The sequence below is a fragment of the Antechinus flavipes genome, chromosome 2 (assembly GCF_016432865.1).
Source record: "Antechinus flavipes isolate AdamAnt ecotype Samford, QLD, Australia chromosome 2, AdamAnt_v2, whole genome shotgun sequence".
Taxonomy (NCBI): Eukaryota; Metazoa; Chordata; class Mammalia; order Dasyuromorphia; family Dasyuridae; genus Antechinus; species Antechinus flavipes.
In genome coordinates this window covers 343,722,615-343,742,015 of record NC_067399.1, presented here as the reverse complement: position 1 = coordinate 343,742,015, position 19,401 = coordinate 343,722,615, and the positions used below count along the sequence as shown (strand labels likewise).

The window sequence follows — 19,401 nt, the reverse complement described above, 5'->3', positions numbered from 1 at the left end:
CTAAGATTTGTTTTTCTTTGAAACTGTAAATATTTTGGAGTCATTCTTTTCTTTTGGGTTTGTGTCTTGAGCTTTCTTGCCACCAGAATAGTTGTTTATTAGGGGATTATTTTTTTATTTCTCCATTTGCTCATTTTTCCAACCTACTTTCTGACTTTGGATTTGATATTAAGACTGGACTAGAGAGAAAGCCTGGGCTGTAATATTGCTGCTTTCTTTATGTATTGCTAGTTGTGTTATTTTAGAATCTCGGGCAGGCTTTTCAGTGTGCCAAAATGGTCTGATCAAGAGTAAAGTCTGATTGCTTCCCCTCCAAATTCCATAATCCTCCACTGATTATTGTTAAACTTTGGGTCTAAGTAATAATAGACTACTTCTGGCATCAGTCTCTATCATTTCGCTGAAAAACTTATTTCATAATAGTAGATTATCCCTTATTGTTTGATATTTTCCCCTGATTATTCTTCTTCAGGTTGGGTAAAAGACTAGAAATGACATCCTACTCTGTACCTGGAATCTCCATATCTAGGAACATCACCCCTAGAAGAAGTCCTCTTCTGAATTCTCTCTTGATCTATGACCCAGAACTGTGTGAATGACAAAGTGGCTAATTCTTACCTATTGTAATTCCAGTCCCTGGTTGTGGGTCTAATGGTGCTGCGATATCAGTATGAGATCTCTTCCATTCAATGTGTAGCTTCTCTCTAGATGCCAGAGTGCTTCTGCAGCTTGTTCTTGGTTTGATCTCATCCCCAATGACTGTCTCCTTATACCAAGCTGGGGTAGACAGATAACTTATTGTGACTTTTTCTGGATTTCTCTATTAGGATTTGATTTGGTACATTTTCTAGGTCTGTTTGGAGAAGTTTTATGGAGGGGAATTCTCTATACTGCTTACCACTTTTTTGTTCTGACACCTTCCCCAACAACTGATGTTTGCTGATTTTGATTTTTTGATAATCTTAGTTATTTCTGAAATGAAAAGAAATGAAAAGGAGAAAGAACTGAGCAAGAATTATTTCTTTTTCTTTCTTTTACTGCCTTCTTTTTCTTCTATTAAAAGGTGCTACCTTCAGTAGTCAGATGGACATCACCTTCTATCCAGGAGAAGAGAAAGTTCATATTATTCATACTGCTGAAGGACTTGATTCAGAAAACTACCTAAGTGTTAAGACAGATATTCGCGGCAAAGTGCCTTTCATCCCAGCAAATTTTACAGCATATATTGCACCATACAAGGAGATTTACCACTACTCTAATTTGGGTATATATAACTTTTTTTTTTGCTATTATTCTACATTTCCTGCATATCAGATAAAATCTTAGATACTATTATTCATGAACAATAATGCTCCCTATATGATAGCCTCTGATTTTAAATAAAAAATATGCTTAACTTTTTATTTCTTTGGGCTTTGGAATATAAGGATAATGAAAGTTCAGAACTAATAATGAAAGTTTGTTTTAAGCTAATGACTATAATCTTCACTAAAGTTTTGACCAGACCTGTAACAGGTAACTCTACTTACATTTTACCTTCTCCTGGCATGTAGAGAAGATTAACTTCACCCTGAGAGAATGTAGAGATAGAAGACATGAATCAGTCTCAGCTGATTAATCCTTATATTATATAAGAATAACTAAAGTACAGAATAACCATAAATTGTCTCTTCTAGGGTAGGTTCTTATCAAAACACTATTCAAACAAAAAATTATAATTTTTCTTTCCTTCATTACTTATTCAGACTTGCTTTAATTTCTATAATGCTGGGAGAAATATCGATCTCAAAATAGTGTACTTTGTATAGTACCTTTTCTTTCTTTTACATTTCAAAATGTTCAGTATGCTGATTTGGTGCAATTTCTGTATCCTATATATTAGATTGCAGGTTTCCTAATTAACCATATTTTAAGAATTAGAATATCTTGTACCAAAGTGAGAACAGCTATTTTTATTTATTTATTTGTTTATTTATTTATTTTTGCTGAGGCAGTTGGGGGAAGTGACTTGCCTGTAGTCATGCAATTAGGAAATGTTAAGTGTCTGTGAACAGATTTGAACTCAGGTCCTCTGACTTCAGGGCTGGTGCTCTAGAACATCTATTTTTAAAAGAATGTTTTTCATTTAACAATTTAACATTTCCTTTGCAGCTGTGACTTCTACAACCTCCAGAGGATATTATCTTTCATTTGGTGAAATCAATCAAACATTCTCTTATCATTTACATCAGAATATTACTTACCAGGATTGTAAACACACTCCTAACCCCAGGATTGTTCCTACAACTCAACAGCTAAATGTGGATCGTATTTTTGCCTTATATAATGAGGAAGAAAAAGTGCTTAGATATGCTATGACCAATCAGATTGGCCCCATGGAAGGTAAGAAAACCATTTTATTGGCAAAGGTTATATTTTAATCTTTATTCATTTATCTGCTCTCAAAAGTTCTTTCAGAAAATAAAGATTTTATGATTCTTTTCTTCTAATTTCTAAGAAATAATTTCTAAAACTTGGAAAGTGTAATGAAAAAATTATTTATATTTTTCAGAAGATCAAGTAAAAATCTTAAATAGCTCAGTCTCAGAAAAGTAAACAGATCTAGCCATAAAGAAAAATAAAAGTCTGAAGGGGAAAAAAGCCTCCTGACCTTAATGGATTTATATGCTCTTTTAAAAAACATTTAGTATCCATTCTTTATAAGTTATTTTTTAAAACTGAGAAAGTAGTCTATTGTAATCTTTTCATGAAAAAAACATAGTCCTAATATTAGGATACATACAGCATGGTAAGAATAAACATTAACTTAAGTATTTTAAACAAAATCCTGTAATACTGAAGTGATTTACTTGAGAATCATTCATTATGGTCAAATGGGATTCATTCTAATAATACAAAGATAGTTCAACATTAGGAAAACCATCAAAAGAATTTACATTAAAAACAAACATCTAAAAGCACACGATCATCGCAATAACAGAAAAAGCCTCTGAGAAGGCATGATAATTTTATGGTAAAAAAAAAAAAGGCAAAAACCAAAAACAAACAAAAAACCCATACAAATAAATGTACTGGGGTCTTTTTAATATCATAAAAGCATCTATCTAATACTAAAAGTAAACATCATATGTGATAGGCATACTCTAGAAAGTTTCCTAATAATGACAGTAATGAAGCAGCCTTCACATTATTATTTTGTATGGTTCTTGTCATGCTAGCAACCTAAGCAAAAAAAGACAACAAAATTAAAAACATAAAGTAAAGTAAAAAAGAAATAAAACTATCCTAGTTTGCTGATGATAAATATAATAATTTACTTGGAAAAATCCAAGGGAATTAGCAGAAATACTAATTGAGACTATAGATTTAGCAAAATTACAGGCTACAAAATAATTCCTCAAAAATCAATGGCATTACTACAAAATAATAACAAAATACAAAAAGCAATAATAAAAAAAGAAATCTTTTTGCTTTGCAAAATAAAATATCTAGGGATCAAGCTCCCAAAGAACACAAAAGACTTGTATGCATTCTATTATAATGTATTCCTTAAAAACTGGAGAAATATTCATTGATCATGGCTAGGCTGTGCCAACATAATAAAAATTTCAACATTACCAAAATTAATTTACAATTTTAATGCTAGACCAATCAAATTGTCAAGATCATACTTCATAGAATTTAATAAAATATTAACAAAATTCATTTAGAAAAACAAAATCCAAAAATATTAAGAGAAATGGTGAGAAAACATAATGATGAAGAGCGAATAGCACTTCTTGACCTCAAACTATATTAAAAAGGAGCAGTTACCAAAAAAAAAAAAATCACCTCATATTAGTTATAGAATAGAGATAGATCAGTGAAGCAAATCAGAGAAGAGAGATTCAGAAACAATAAAACTCAATAACCTAGCATAGTAAAGGGCAAAACATAAATAACTGAGGGAGAAACTTATTTTAAAAGAACTTTTGGGAGAACTAGAATGCAATCTGGGAAAAATTAAGGTTAGATTAATAACTTCTACCATATTTCACAACAGTTCTAAATAGATATATGATCTTACTGTTAAAGATCATACTATGCCTTTCACACAAATAAAAGACATATTATTAACCAAATATATGAGGCAATTACAAGAGATAAAATAAATAACTTTGATTATTTGAAACTGAAATCTTCTGCCAAGCAACATTAAGATGTTTATAAAGTGGTTGAATGGCAAGTAATCTTTGTATCACATTTCTTTGGTTCCACATTATAATGTTTGGACTAGCTCTCTGGAGGATTTCTGGACAAGACTTGGTCTTAGGTGGAGGAGAGATGAATGCAGGAGAGCCACCAGGAGGATCTCTGTTTTGGTCTCTGTCTTCTGTGTCTCCTCTCTGTCTGAGTCCTCATCTCTGTCTCCTCTATGTCCGTGTCTGAGTCTGAGTCTGAGTCTGAGATTGAGCTTGAGCTCTCTCCTCTCTAGTCCTCTCAGCCCTTAAAAACCTCAGCCTGCTTACATCATTACATCACACTAAGCATATGTGAACTAGAGAACCATCATCTCATCAGTCACACTGAGTAAATACCCTGTTGTAATTATCCTTGCTTCAAGTACACCTTTCCCAGAGTTCCCCCACTATCTAAGATCTTCTACATTTCCCACTTTCTTTGTTTTAGAACACAGGGGGTCACGCCATCTCTGACTTCTCAGGAATGGAGATGGGCACCAAGGGGAAATGGGGAGCCAAACCAGATATTGTTAGCAGGTTTCCTCTGGGCTGAAAGGTTTTAATTGAAACAGGTATACATAAATTCATCAGCATGGGAAGTGTTACACAAGCACACAGTAATATACACAGGCTAGTAATGATATAACAAACAACATGAATCAACATGAGGAATTATACATGCCCATAAGTCCTAAAAGGAGTGTTTAGATAAATAACAATCACACATACAACTCCTTCAGCAGCCAAGAGATAGTCCAAAATCAATCACTTCCTCACTTCCTCATTTCACATGTCAGGGAATCCAATGATTCCTGTAAGTTTTGAAGTCCTGAAAAAGTCTCATCATCTGTCAGGGAATCCAATGCTTCCTGCAGATGTTGAAGTTCTGCAGCAGTCTCATTAACAATTTTTTGTGTTCATGAGTCAATTGTCATTCACATTATGTTAAGAGCCATGCTTTTTCAGTGGCACATGTAGTCAGATATGGAAGCACCTGATGATTCTTGGGTCTTTTCCTTTGTTTCAAGGGTCTTCTCTGTCTCTTTCCGATGGACGAGGCAAATACGGCTCGTTGGCATCCATCTGATTCCTTTTCCATCTGTAGAGATACAAGCAAACCCTCTCCCCCAAGCAGTTAACCTATCTGGTCCCTTCTATTCACCATTTTCTGGATCTCTCCACATGACCTGGAGATTATCTAAAGATAGTGGAGCTGCTTGTACTGGACACTGCCCTTCTGGCAGATTGTAAAACCTGTCTGCTGGAGCCAGTGCATCTTTATCAAAAATCAAAAAATTAATAATATTAAGAACTAAATTTAAAAGTTCTCTAGGGTTACTTGTGGTTCCCCCTTTCTTTTGTTTTTGGTGGAGCATCTTGATAGCTCTGTTTCTCCTCTTTTCTATTGCCTATGCTTGAGGATTGAAAGATATGCCAGTGGTGTGTAAAATCTGATACTGTGCCCAAAAGTGTGCAAAATGTTTAGACGTATGTGCAGGTCCACTATCTGTTTTTATTGCTTGTGGCACACCCATAATTGCAAAAGCTTGAGTAAGGAATTCAGTGACCACTCGGGCAATCTCTATTGCAAAAGTAAATCCTAAAAAGGCATCTACTACAACATGGATAAAAGACAGACAACCAAAAGACTTATAATGGGTCATATCCATTTGCCAAATTTCATTGGGTCTCAAACCACAAGGTTTCTTCCCTGGAGGAAGCATAGGAGCATAGAAAGGAAGGCAAGCTCTATAGGCTTTTACTATGCTCCTAGCTTCTTCTTTTGTTATCCCAAATTGCAAACATAAAGCTTGGGCACCTTGATGATATTTAGAATGAGATTCTTGGGCTGCCAGAAATAAAGGAGTATTGGCTAACATGGTTAGAAGGTGAGCTGCCTTTGAATTTCCATAAAAAATAGGACCTGGAAATCCACTATGGGAATGGACATGCAAGATATAAATCTTACCTGGATGCTGTCTTATTTGCTCTTGAAGTTCCTTAAAGAGCTAATATGTGTGTGTGTGTGTGTGTGTGTGTGTGTGTGTGTGTGTGTGTGTGTGTTATATATTTGTAGCCTCTAATATATATATATTAGAGGTTACAAATGTTATTTGGGCTATGACAGTTCTTTGTACCACACCTACTGAATAGGCTGAATCGGATATTATGTTTACATCTCCTAGATAATAAATAAGAGTTAGCATGATTGCATATAATTCATTTTGGTGAGTGGATTGAAAAGGAGTTCTGACTACTCTCGTTATAGTTTAGTCATGAGAGTATATAGCACAAATGTTATGTTTGGATGCATCTGTAAAGATAGTTGGTCCTTTAAGAGGAGCCTTAGAAACCTTTTTTTCAAAAATCCATTGCCAATTATGTAATAGCTGGGCTATCTTTAATGAAGACCATGTATAAAATTTGGAGCTGTGGCTAATAAAATTGGCCAATAGCCACAAGCACTGGGTAAGGAGTAAGGCTTTGTCCTGGTTGTGCTGGGAGGTTCATCCACTGTATCACACTGTGTCCTTGATGAAGAATTGCTGTGGGTGCCTCTTTTGTAGCAAAAACTGATATTTCCAAGGGTGTCTGAGTAATTTTTTTAAGCACATTGGATACAGCCAGTACAATGTCTCTCAAAACCTGTTGAGCTTCTTTTGTAAGCAAGCATGGTGAATTTAAAGCAGTGTCTCCCCTTAAAATGTCATATAATATTGTAATTGATAGATAGTTAAGCCTAACACCGCACACATCCATTGGATATCTCCTCTCAATTTCTGAGTCATTTACGGTGTTCAATTTCTCTGTTCTTAAAGAAAGCTTTTGTACTAAAGCACTTTCTTCATATCCTAAATATTGAAAAGGAATGTATCTTTGAATTTTTTTCTGGAGCTATGTGCAATTTGTAGTTCCTTAGTGTTTCTATGCTCTTTTGTAGACATGCTTCTAACATTTGCTCCTCAGGTGCATACCTCAAGATATCATCTGTTGGAATCCTTACAAAGTATTAACTCATTAGAGTTGATAGAGACAATAATTATCTAATTTAGCATGGTACTTAGCAAATTCTCTAACTCACTAATGTATTTAAGTACTCATTGGAGTTCACAAGTATGGGAGATTCACAAAGTTAACTTTGTAACTTTGTGAATTCACACTTCCCTTAATCCCTCCCTGGGAGGAGGAGTCAACCTTCTACACCCAGCATAAATAGAGCTTCAGTGAGCCAGTCAGGGTGTTCAGAAGAAGCCCACTCTAGGCAGCGCAACCAGATTTCATTCATCTCATCTTACACTACTGTGGTGGCTAGCCTCCTGCACTTCCCCCACTCAGACCAAGACTGGTCTGAAAGGCTCTCCAGAAAGCTGCCCAGCCCCAGGCAAGAAGACAAGACTAGAAAGGAGCATTCTGGGAGATTGAGAGCCAGAAGCCCTCTCCCGGAGGCAAGAGAGATTCAATCCATCTTCCACCTTTGTGCTGGCTGGAGGTTGAAGAAAGCATAGGCAAAGGACAACTGCAAGAGCTCTTGGAACCAAGCAGAAAGATAGGCCTCTAAGAAAAACTAACCGGATTATTTTGGAGGAAGCAATAAAAGATTTGAACTTTTAACACCTGGCTGCATTTGGAGTGATTATTACTTGGAATAGAAACTAAGACTGCCTCCAGAAAATCTCCCCAAGAAACCTGCTCTCAGAAAGAACGATAATATTATATAAAAAGACCAAGATCATCACAATCATCCATGTAATGTAACAACATAACTTTTAGAAATGCTTTTCTTACTGGAGTAAGAGCAGCAGCCACATACATTTGACAAATAGTAGGACTATTTTCATTCCCTGTGGCAAAATTGTCTATTCATATCTTTTATAAGGCTCAAATAAATTAATTCTATTATTGAAAAAGCAAAACTTTTCATATCCTCCTTATCTAGAGGGATAGAATAGAAACAATCCTTAATGTCTATAACCCAAAGAGGCCATTCTCTAGGCAATTGAGGAGATGGAAGTCCAGACTGAAGAGTTCCCGTAGTTTCCATCTGTTCATTTGCTTTTCTCAAATCAGTCAACATCCTCCATTTTCCAGGTTTCTTTCTTTTACAACAAATGTAGGGGAATTTCAGGGACTTAGAGAAGGTTGTAAGTGTCTTTGGTTAAGTTGCTCCTGTACTATATCTAATAAGGCCTGAATTTTTTTCATTTGTTAAGGTCCACTGTTCTACCCACACCCTGGTATATCAGTTTTCCATTGAATGGGAACAGGTGAAAGTGCAGGCAGGTCTTCAACAGCAGCCCTGCCTAAAAAGCTGAAATACTCAATTATAAACCTAACTGTTGTAAGATGTCTCTTCCTTATAGATTGATGGGGATTTTTCTTTTTACTACAAAAGATAAACACTCCTGTTTTACCTTCACATTTCCATCTCAAAGGGATAGCACTAATTTCAGCTGTTTTTGATCCTCCTATGCCAGATATCTGGCTGTCTACCATAATCTTTGGCCAATGACCGGGCCAATTGGCACCTCTTATGACTGTACAATCTGCACCCACGTCTACCAAACCTTTCAGTCATATGCCATTTACATAGATAGTGAGCATAGGATGGTCAGCTGTAACATCTGCAGTCCAGAATATTCCTGGATTCTGTTGTTGGGAGTCAAAATCTGGATAAATAACTCCAAATTTCCTATTAGGAGTATATATCAGTAAATTTGATGCTACTACTTCTCCTGGGTGATAAATCACCCATTGTCTTCCTGTAATATATTGGGATATTAACTACATATTCCTCAGTTTCCCAAGTCAGTGTATGGATAAATACTGCTTTGTAAACACTCTCAGGAGGTGAAATGGTCAAGCTTATGTGGAGGCAAGGGATATATAGGTTGGACAGGGACAGAGCTCACCTCTCCAGGGAATATCTCAGTAGTCCCAGCTGCATACAATTCTATTCTCCCCAATTGTAATCCCTTCCCCTCATCAGCTTGTTTCTTGGCTGATTGATCATGCTATAGTACTGAACTTTAAAAGACTCTTTGAGCGTAATATCAGCTGCCATCATGTCCCAAGTGTTTTTTACCTGGAGCCCTGGAGCCAAGACCCACTTCCCATTTCTCTGAGTCACTCTACATTCTTTTATTTATTTTTTTTTAAGTAACTTTTTATTGACAGAACCCATGCCAGGGTAATTTTTTATAGCATTATCCCTTGCACTCACTTCTGTTCCGATTTTTCCCCTCTCTCCCTTCACCCCTTCCCCCAGATGGCAAGCAGTCCTTTACATGTTAAATAGGTTACAGTATATCCTAGATACAATATATGTGTGCAGAACCGAACAGTTCTCGTGTTGCACAGGAAGAATTGGATTCAGAAGGTATAAATAACCCGGGAAGAAAAACAAAAATGTAAGCAGTTTACATTCATTTCCCAGTGTTCTTTCTTTGGGTGTAACTGCTTCTGTCCATCATTGATCAATTGAAACTCTGTTAGATCTCTTTGTCGAAGAGATCCATTTCCATTAGAATACATCCTCAAACAGTATCGTTGTTGAGGTATATAATGATCTCCTGGTTCTGCTCATTTCACTTAGCATCACTTCATGTGAGTCTCTCCAAGCCTTTCTGTATTCATCCTGCTGGTCATTTCTTTTTCTTTTTCTTTTTTTTAAATTTATTTATTTATTTTTATTTTTTTATTTTTTTTAAATTTTAATATTTTTTTTTATTGATAGAACACATGCCAGGGTAATTTTTTACAGCATTATCCCTTGCACTCACTTCTGTTCTGATTTTTCCCCTCCCTCCCTCCACCCTCTCCCCCAGATGGCAAGCAGTCCTTTACATGTTGAATAGGTTACAGTATATCCTGGATACAATATATTTGTGCAGAACCGGACAGTTTTCTTGTTGTACAGGGAGAATTGAATTCAGAAGGTATAAATAACCCGGGAAGAAAAACAAAAATGCAAGCAGTTTATATTCATTTCCCAGTGTTCTTTCTCTGGGTGTAGCTGCTTCTGTCCATCTTTGATCAATTAAGGCTTTCTTTATCGAAGAGATCCACTTCCATCAGAATACATCCTCAAACAGTATCGTTGTTGAGGTATATAATGATCTCCTGGTTCTGCTCATTTCACTCCTGCTGGTCATTTTTTACAGAACAATAATATTCCATAATATTCATATACCACAACTTACTCAATCATTCTCCAATTGATGGGCATCCATTCATTTTCTGTGGTGACTTTCTTCTTTAAAATAATATTTCTCTCTGGGAGTGAGCAGGTTTCTCTGGGAGGTTTTCTGGAGGCAGCCTTAGTTTCAGTCAAAAGTAATAATCATCCAAATGCAGCCAGGTGATAAAAGTTCAGATCTTTTATTGTCTCCAATATAGCCCGGTTAGCTTAGAGGCTTATCTCTCTGCTTGGTTCCAAGAGCTCTTGCAGCTTTGTCCTTTGCTTCTGCTTTCTTCAGCCTCCAATTCAGCTCCACTCTCTTGACTGGGCTCACTGAAGCTCTATTTATGCTCCTTTGAGAGAGAGGAATTGTGGGATGCCAGAGAGAGGGATTATAGGTTTTCTCCCATAGTGCTCTCTGGCCCTAAGAGCTTCAAGGGAGGTGTGAATTCACAAAGTTACAAAGTTTATTTTGTGAATCTCCCATACTTGTGAATTCCAATGAGTAAAGTTGTGAACACAAGCATTGTATCAATTATTTCTATTTAGTACCTTGTTTCTTCTGGCCCATAATATCTCCTTGTAAGATCAGATCAATCATACTAAATTAGATAATTATGTCTCTATCAACTCTAATGACTTAACAGTTTGCAAAGATTCCAACAATTTTCCAGCTTCTAGCCAGTACAAACAGGGCTGCCACAAACATTTTGGCACATATAGGTCCCTTTCCCTTCTTTAGTATCTCTTTGGGATATAAGCCCAGTAGAAACACTGTTGGATCAAAGAGTATGCACAGTTTGATAACTTTTTGAGCATAGTTCCAAATTGCTCTCCAGAATGGCTGGATGTGTTCACAATTCCACCAACAATGTATCAGTGTCCCTGTTTTCCCACAGCCCCTCCAACATTCCGCATTATCTTTCCCTGTCATTCTAGCCTGGTGTGTAGTGGTATCTCAGAGTTGTCTTAATTTTCATTTCTCTGATTAATAATGATTTGGAGCATATTTTCATGTGGCTAGAAATTCACTCTACATTCTGATGCCCAATGGAAGCCTTTGATGCATTTTGGACATGGGGTTTTGGATCTTGTTCTACCACCCTTTTTTTTCCCCACTTTATCTTTATGCCAACATTGAGCTTTCAAATGCCCTACTTTACCACATTGAAAGCATTGACAAATCTCTTTGGAAGTCCCTTGCCAAAAGGGACCCTGTCTTCCCATGTTCAATCTTGAAAAGTCTGCATTATAGCCTGGTATAAAAGGTATTTGTGCCCATTGTGGCACAATGGTTTAAGATATCCTCTAAAGGATCATCCTTGTGTAGTCCTAGTATAATTCTTATACAAACCTCATTAACATTTTCTCCAGCAAATTGTTTTATCATAATTTCTGTTGCTGAAATATATATATGCATGTATTATATTTAACTTGTACTTTAACATATTTGACATGTATTGGTCAACCTGCCATCTGGGGGAAGGGATGGAGGGAAGGAGGGAAGAAGTTGGAACAAAAGAATTTGCAATTGTCAATGCTGAAAAATTACCTATGTAAATAAAAAGATATAATAAAATAATTTCTGTTGCTGCATTTTCACCAATAGTTCATATGACAGCTGTCTGCAAACATCCCATGAAATCAGCAAAAGATTCATTTGGACCTTGCACTATTTTTGTGAAGGATTTCCCTCTATCTTGTCTTCTTGGGTTGGTGTCCCATATTTTGATAGCAACAGAACAATTTGCTCATATGCTGCTATAGGTCTACACAAGGATCTATACCTGCTAGTTGAATCAAAGGTGACGGGTATATTAGCTCCAGGTTGCCAATTTTGTTGGGCTTGTATTCTATAGAGTTCACTATACTCAGAAAGCCACAAGTTTTGTCCAGATTCTAAACATGTCTTTGCTATAGATTTCCAATCACCAGATGTAGGGGGTCATAGTCAGTGGAGAAACTCTGGGTAGGGTATAAGATCCTTCAGCCCAGAGGGAACCTGCTAACAATGTCTGGTTTGGCTCCCCATCTCCCCTAAGGGCTCATGGCCTTCCTGAGAAGTCAGGGGACAGTGATAACCTGTGTTGAGATTGAAGCAGAATAATAGCAGGTGGAAGAGTAATACCAGGTGGCAAACTACATACAATAGCAAGTTGTTTATGTGGTCCCATGTGCACAGTGTTATTTTTGTTACATTATAAAAAGGGGAAAGTCTTGAAATAAATGGACTCCATTTTCCCACCACCCTTGGGAGTCCCGCATCATCACTTCTCCACTAAGAAGGTATATTTTAGTCATCCTAACTTGGGGGCTCTAGAAAGCAGAACACAACAACTAGGGGTTAAAATTTCATAAGCCAAATTCTGTAATAACATCTTAACATAAGATGATGTAGATTCATAAAGAGTGGAAGCCTTTTTCATATCTTTGATAATTTCCAGATTAAAAGGAGTATATCTTCTCCTTTATTCACTCGAAGAGTTAAACTCTTTAATGACAAAGTATGCTTCTATTCTCAAATCAGATGTATCCTGTCCTTCCTCTTTAGCTTTACCTAAGGCCTTTTGTAATTGTGTCATAAGGGGTGGACAAAATTGCTGCATGGGTAGTGTTGATGGTGTCACTGACCCTACTCCTCCTTCTCCTCCCTTTGCCCATGAAGGTGAAATTGAGGGAGGAGGTTCAGGAAATGGGGAATGTCCTAAGGGCGCCTGATCAGGTGTAGGCAGAAGTGAAACTGAGCTGTGAAAATGAGAAGCACCATACTCTTTAAGCTCATCAGCACTGTCCTTAATGTACTTAACTCCTTTCTTGTCCAACTCTCCATGCCTTTCAGCTGCTTTGTCAATACCATCTTCCTCCTGCTCTTTCTCCTCATACTTCCTTGTCAGGCTGTCCACATTAAAATTTTTCCCTTTTTTTTTTTAGAACTTGTGGGTTTCTTTAAAGCCACTTGTATTATGTCATACATAAGAAATGTTTCCTCAGGAATTGAATCAGGACCCATAGCTTCATAATTTTCAATTATTTGCTTTCCTACTATTTTCCACATATTTGGCTCTAATTTTTCTTAGAGAGCAAGGAGACTTGCACTCTAATATATTTAAGTGATCTGCTTCCAAGTTACCAACAAACCTTGCTTCTTTATTTATTTATTTTTTATTATAGCTTTTTATTTACAAATTATATGCATGGATAATTTTACAGCATTGACAATTGCCAAACCTTTTGTTCCAATTTTTCCCCTCCTTCCTCCCACCACCTCCCCCAGATGGCAGATTGACCAATATGTTAATATGTTAAAGTATAAATTAAATACAATTTAAGTATACATGTCCAAACAGTTATTTTGCTATACAAAAAGAATCGGACTTTGAGATAGTGTACAATTAGCCTGTGAAAGAAATAAAAAATGAAGGCGGACAAAAATATAGGGATTGGGAATTCTATGTATTGGTTCATAGTCATCTCTCAGAGTTCTTTCTCTGGATGTAGCTGGTTCAATTCATTACTGCTCTATTGGAACTGATTCTGTTCATCTCATTGCTGTAGATGGCCAGGTCCATAAGAATTGATCATCATATAGTATTGTTGTTGAAGTATATAATGATCTCCTGGTCCTGCTCATTTCAGGACCTTGCTTCTTTATTAACCTAACTATGCATGCTACACACTTCCCTGGGGTGGGGGAGGCTCTTTTCTTAGTATTTGCCTCATTTCAGCTGAAAACCCAAAGTGACTAGTTTAGCTGTTATCAGTTTCCTGCTTGTCTGTTTTTGTACTTACCCTATTTACAGGTTATAGGGACTTCTCCACTGAGCTTATGATTGTGTCAGTCAAACTGCTGAGGTTCTTACATCCAGGGACTCATGTCTAGGGACCCATATGCAGTGCCCCATGTTTGGGCGCCAAAATGTAATGTTGGGACTAGCTCTTTGGAGGATCTCTGGAAGAGCCTTGGTCTTAGATGGAGGAGAGATGAAGGCAAGAGAGCCACCAGGAGGTGGCTATTTCTTTCTCCATCTTCTGTGTCTGAGTCCTCGTCTCTGTCTCCTCTCCATCTGTGTCTGAGTCTGAGATCAAGCTTGAGCTCTCCTCTCAAATCCTCTCAGCCCTTAAATACCTCAGTCTGATTACATCATTACATCACACTAAGTATACGTGAACTAGCAAATCATTAACTCATCAATCACACTGAGTAACCACCCTGCTGTAAGTATCCTTGCTTCAAGTGTACCTTTCCCAGAATTTCCCCACTATCTGCAGACCTCTACAGCACATTTTCTCATATTTTTTCATGCTTTTGATTTTGTTTGATTGTATCTTGAGTCAGAGTGTCATAGAGTAATTAGCTTCCATTTGCCCATTTTTAATTTTTTAAAGAATTATTTTCTTCAGTGAATTCTTAAACATCTTATTCTATTTGGCCTACTCTGCTTCTTAAGGAGTTCTTTTCTTCAGTGAATTTTTGTGCCTTTTTAACATTAGGTTAATTTTGTTTTTATAAGGTGCTATATTTGTTAGTATTTTTTGTTCCTCTTCTATCAAGTTTTTAATTCTATTTTTATAAGCAACAAGAGTTAATGTTTTTTTTTTTTGCCTTGAAATTGTGACTGACACTTTTGTACCATTGTAGCCAATTCCTGGCCCTCCTCTTTGCTTCAGAAATGTGAATTAGAACTATATATGGCACAATAGAGTTGCCAAATCAATGCTAGCTGTGGGCTGTGTCAGCAAAGGTTCCCTTGTAATCACTTTCTGACCAGTAGTCTGATCCCTTAACTATCTTTGGGCTGAGTGCTTCCAAAGCTGATTGCTGCTGGTATACCTACTGATTCTTTTGCAACATGTGTGGGCTCTGGAGACAATTCCACCTCACTATAGCAAGCTTTTTCTGCTGACTTGAATTTCTCAGGACAGAAAATTATCTCATCTTCATCGTTGGTTGATTTTGCTATTTCAAATTGGACTTGATTTTGTTATTTTAAACATTGTTGTTTATTTTAAAGTTGTTTATAAGGGAATGTTGAGAGAGTTCAGCTAGAGTTACCTTTAATCTGCCATCTTGACTTCTAAAAATTTTTTAAAAGAAGGATTCTAGTCTGCTGGAGTTATTAAAGACTGTATAATCGTGGAGAATACCAGAGAATAAGAAATGACAAAATTACCAAGTGATTTTATATATTATTTAGTTATCTGCTGAAGTTTATGTACTATGAAAAATTATATACTTTATCATGGCATTTAATTTAAAAGTTAGAGACATTTCTTTTTGACTGTTTTGAGTATTATGTTTCAATGGCAGATAATTAAATTTTTAATTTCCTACCATGAAACTCAAATGTAGATAACTCTACCTACCAATAAAAAAAGTAGATGTCTTTTTTCTGCTTTTTCTTATGTGTAGCAGTGGTTTTCATGTCTTTCTCCTCCTTGTTGTTGATGTTCAGTCTCCATTCTTGAAAAAAAACAGTGATATCATGAGGTTAGTGACTAGAACCCAGATTTCCTATCTCCCTATCTATTAGAAAGAAGTAAAAAATTCCTGGAAGACAGATTCATTGTAGCCTATTTTATTTAACATCATTTAATTTTGTTTATGTGCCCCCCAAAAAAAAATTTTTTAAGTACAGATGAACCTAAGACTACCTATCTTATAGTTGGGTCTTCTTTTTTGTGCACATTGTCTTATTTACTTCCTAAAGTTAATATTATCTGTCTGATATTTTCATCTGAAATGGCCCTTCTATTGTGTTTTAATGATGATATTATATGAGAGATAATTAGTAGTTTGCATAAATTAAGATATATTTGAATATCATTTTTCATCTTGGCAAAGACTAATAATTTTGTTCAGAATTTTTTCTTAAAATAGAGAAATAATTGTAATAATGATTATAATACTCAGCTAATGATTTAGTCTAATGCCAAGAACATGTCTAGCAGATATGATCAAATTGAAAAAGTAAAATCCCAGTTAAAGATTATATGTCTCTTATCCAAATTCAAGGTTAAATATTTCTGTAGAGGTTAATAAAAAGAAGGTTGAAGGTAAACTTTTTGGCCATCACAATTCACAAAGACCATCTAGTCTTCAAGGAGTTATGATATATTTCAGTCATTGTCCTATCCCTATGAAACCATACTTTTGTATCACATATTGTATGTAGTAACCCTTCATAAGAAAAATAAATAATAAGATAAATAATAGAGGCATTATTATCTTCATTTTACAAATAAGAAAACTATAAGGCCTAGAAATAAGTGACTTGCCCAAGTTCACACAGAATATTATTGATATATTTAAGAGTAGAACTTAGTCTTCTTGATTTTTCAATTAGTACTCTTTATCCTCCTTGTGGCTCTGATATAAATTTTAAAATGCTCTTTTTTGCAGGGAATTGTAAACTAAGGGATATGCTTATTTGGGAAATGATTGAAAAAGATACAGCTTGTAAATGCAATGTAATGTTATGTATGTAAAAAAATTAATAAGAAGATGGTTTTCCCAAAAACTTATATGAGACTTATATGAACTGATGTGTAATGAAATAGCAAAACCAGGAGAACAATTTATGTGAGAATATTGTAAAGGCAAAAAACTTTAAAAGACTTAGGACCTTTAATTAATGCAATAACCAAATACATTTCTCATAGTGGAACATATGAACCATCTTCTAATAGAGAAGTAATGGACTCAGAGTACATGTTAAGATATATTTTGGAGGAGGGAACACAGTCAATTTGTTTTGCTTGACCCATATTTTGCTTTTCATTCTTAGAGAAGAAAAAGTGGGAGGGAGAGAAATCATATTTCCATTGATTAAAAAATTCAGTTTAATTTTTAAAATAGTTGTTTTGTTTCTTATTGCTGATATTTTTAGAAAGAAGAATCTGTTAAGGAAATATCTCTTCATTATAAGTATCCCCAAAATCATTGTTGAGTTTGTCATTTTTGAATTTGTTTTTTGATAGTTCTGAACATTATAGTGAGTTCATGTTCCTTAAATATACACCTGATAGAAAAGAAAGACCATTCAGAGATTTGTGGGAAGTGGAGGAGAGGTAACTTGTTTGGTATTATAATTAGATTAGTAAGACCCACCTGGAATTAATGTTATGTCACAGATATGTGCTAATAATGGCCCTTGTGTGCTCTAGAACTCAGAATTAGAAGCATTCCTTTCTAAGAATATGTAGATTTCATCCCCTCAAACATCATCCTTACCTCTTTTATCCTTTTAATCAATATTATAATCTATTCAAGAAACATTTACTTAACTTCCGATTATGTATAGACCAGTGTTCTAGACATTGAAGAAAGATGATTTAATTTAATAAGATATAGTACTTTCCTTTATAGAGTTTACAGTCTAGTAGAGAAATGCATAACACTGGTTTGGATACTTCAGTGAATCCATGATCTCATTTAATGTGAATCCTGATTATAAACTATCCACAAATTTTCATCATGTATGATTCTCTCCCATATTCTTGTAAATTAATCATAGATAAAGACCTTGCCCTACATCTTTTAATATTTTGTAAGTAGTATTTAAGTTGTTTATTATTTCTTTGTCCTAAATACACAAATAGTTGTAATACAAAATAGTACCTTTATTGAAAGGTACTATTGAAAGTACCAAGGAAAACAATTATTTGAAGATGGGAAAAAGTAAAGCACTGAACTAGAAAGAACAAAGATGGCTTCATAATGAATGCAGTAATTGAACAGGAATTATAGTCAAACTATAGTCAAGCTGTTGTTTTGTTCTCTATTTTTACTCTTTAGGAGATAAAGATCCTTTGATTACAAATCCTTGCTATGATGGAAGTCATGCATGTGATATAAGAGCTCAATGTCTGGTGGGAACAGGACTAGGCTATTCATGTGAATGTACAACTGGCTACCAAGGAGATGGAAGAAATTGTTTTGGTAAGGGATTCTTCATCTGTCCATTTGGCTTTGTGTTTTGTAGAAGCAAATACGATTTTTTCCCTTCATATTCTCCTTTCCTTACAAAAAGCAAAAATGCTGTCTAGTACTGTTATTCATGCCAAGAACAATTCTTTTAAGGATAGAATACTCTGTGGATAATATTTAAGTGAAACGTTTTGGAAAATTACTTTTGGCTGGGTACTATGAAAATGGAACATCTGCTATTTTTGACATTCCTGAATAATTTGAGCTTAAAATGTTATATTTTAAAAACTATTTTATGAATATTTCTTTATTTTATAAAGAGTTTTCACCACCTTTAACATTCACACACTTTTATTGTCCTTCTCTTGCATTCCCACAGCTATAGTCCAAATACTATTCATTTTAAAAATTAAAATCTTTAGATATGTACTGTTTATTTCTGATATGTGCACAGTATTTGAAAAATATTTAAATTCTAAAATAATTTCCAATATAATAATAGTTGGAAATGTGAAGGAGGTCAGGAGAAGAGACTCCTTACAAAACAAGTTCAAATATTTAATTTATTTTTAAAACACATTTCTTTCTCATTATATTACTTTTTAAAATCTTAACCTTTTCTAACTTTTATAAATAAATTATTTTTCCTAAGATTATTCAATTCAATTAAGAATATTAATTAAATGCTAAGGAATTTTTCTTTGAATTTTAATTTAAATTGAAATTTTTTATCACTTTCTTTTATTTAGATGTAAATGAATGTACAACAGGTTCCCACCTTTGTGGCCATAATTCTGTATGTGTCAACTTGCCAGGGAGCTACAGATGTGAATGTCATAGTGGTTATGAATTTGGAGAGGATAAACACACTTGTATTTGTAAGTCCAAAGTAATTTTTAATTTTGTCTTATTTTTGGCCAAAAATAATTGCTTTGATTTGTAATTATTTTCTCCCTAATTAACTCTATAGAACTTTGTAGACTCCTCTGAAATACACTTGTGACATTTACATTGAAATTATTCAAAATTGTGATTATATTCCAATATTAAAAATTTTCTAATTAGATGCTTTAGAA

General features: G+C 35.0%; 1 protein-coding gene across 3 annotated transcripts in view; it reads left to right on the top strand.

The window, feature by feature from the left end:
• NID2 (nidogen 2) overlaps positions 1-19,401 on the top strand; it is a 117,351-nt gene that overhangs the window by 44,401 nt on the left and 53,549 nt on the right. For all 3 annotated transcript variants that reach the window (XM_051977941.1, XM_051977943.1, XM_051977942.1), the window contains exons 7-10: positions 1,064-1,264; positions 2,152-2,382; positions 18,194-18,337; positions 19,075-19,203. In XM_051977941.1, coding sequence (XP_051833901.1) covers positions 1,064-1,264; positions 2,152-2,382; positions 18,194-18,337; positions 19,075-19,203 — 705 coding nt within the window. The remainder of the gene's footprint in view (positions 1-1,063; positions 1,265-2,151; positions 2,383-18,193; positions 18,338-19,074; positions 19,204-19,401) is intronic.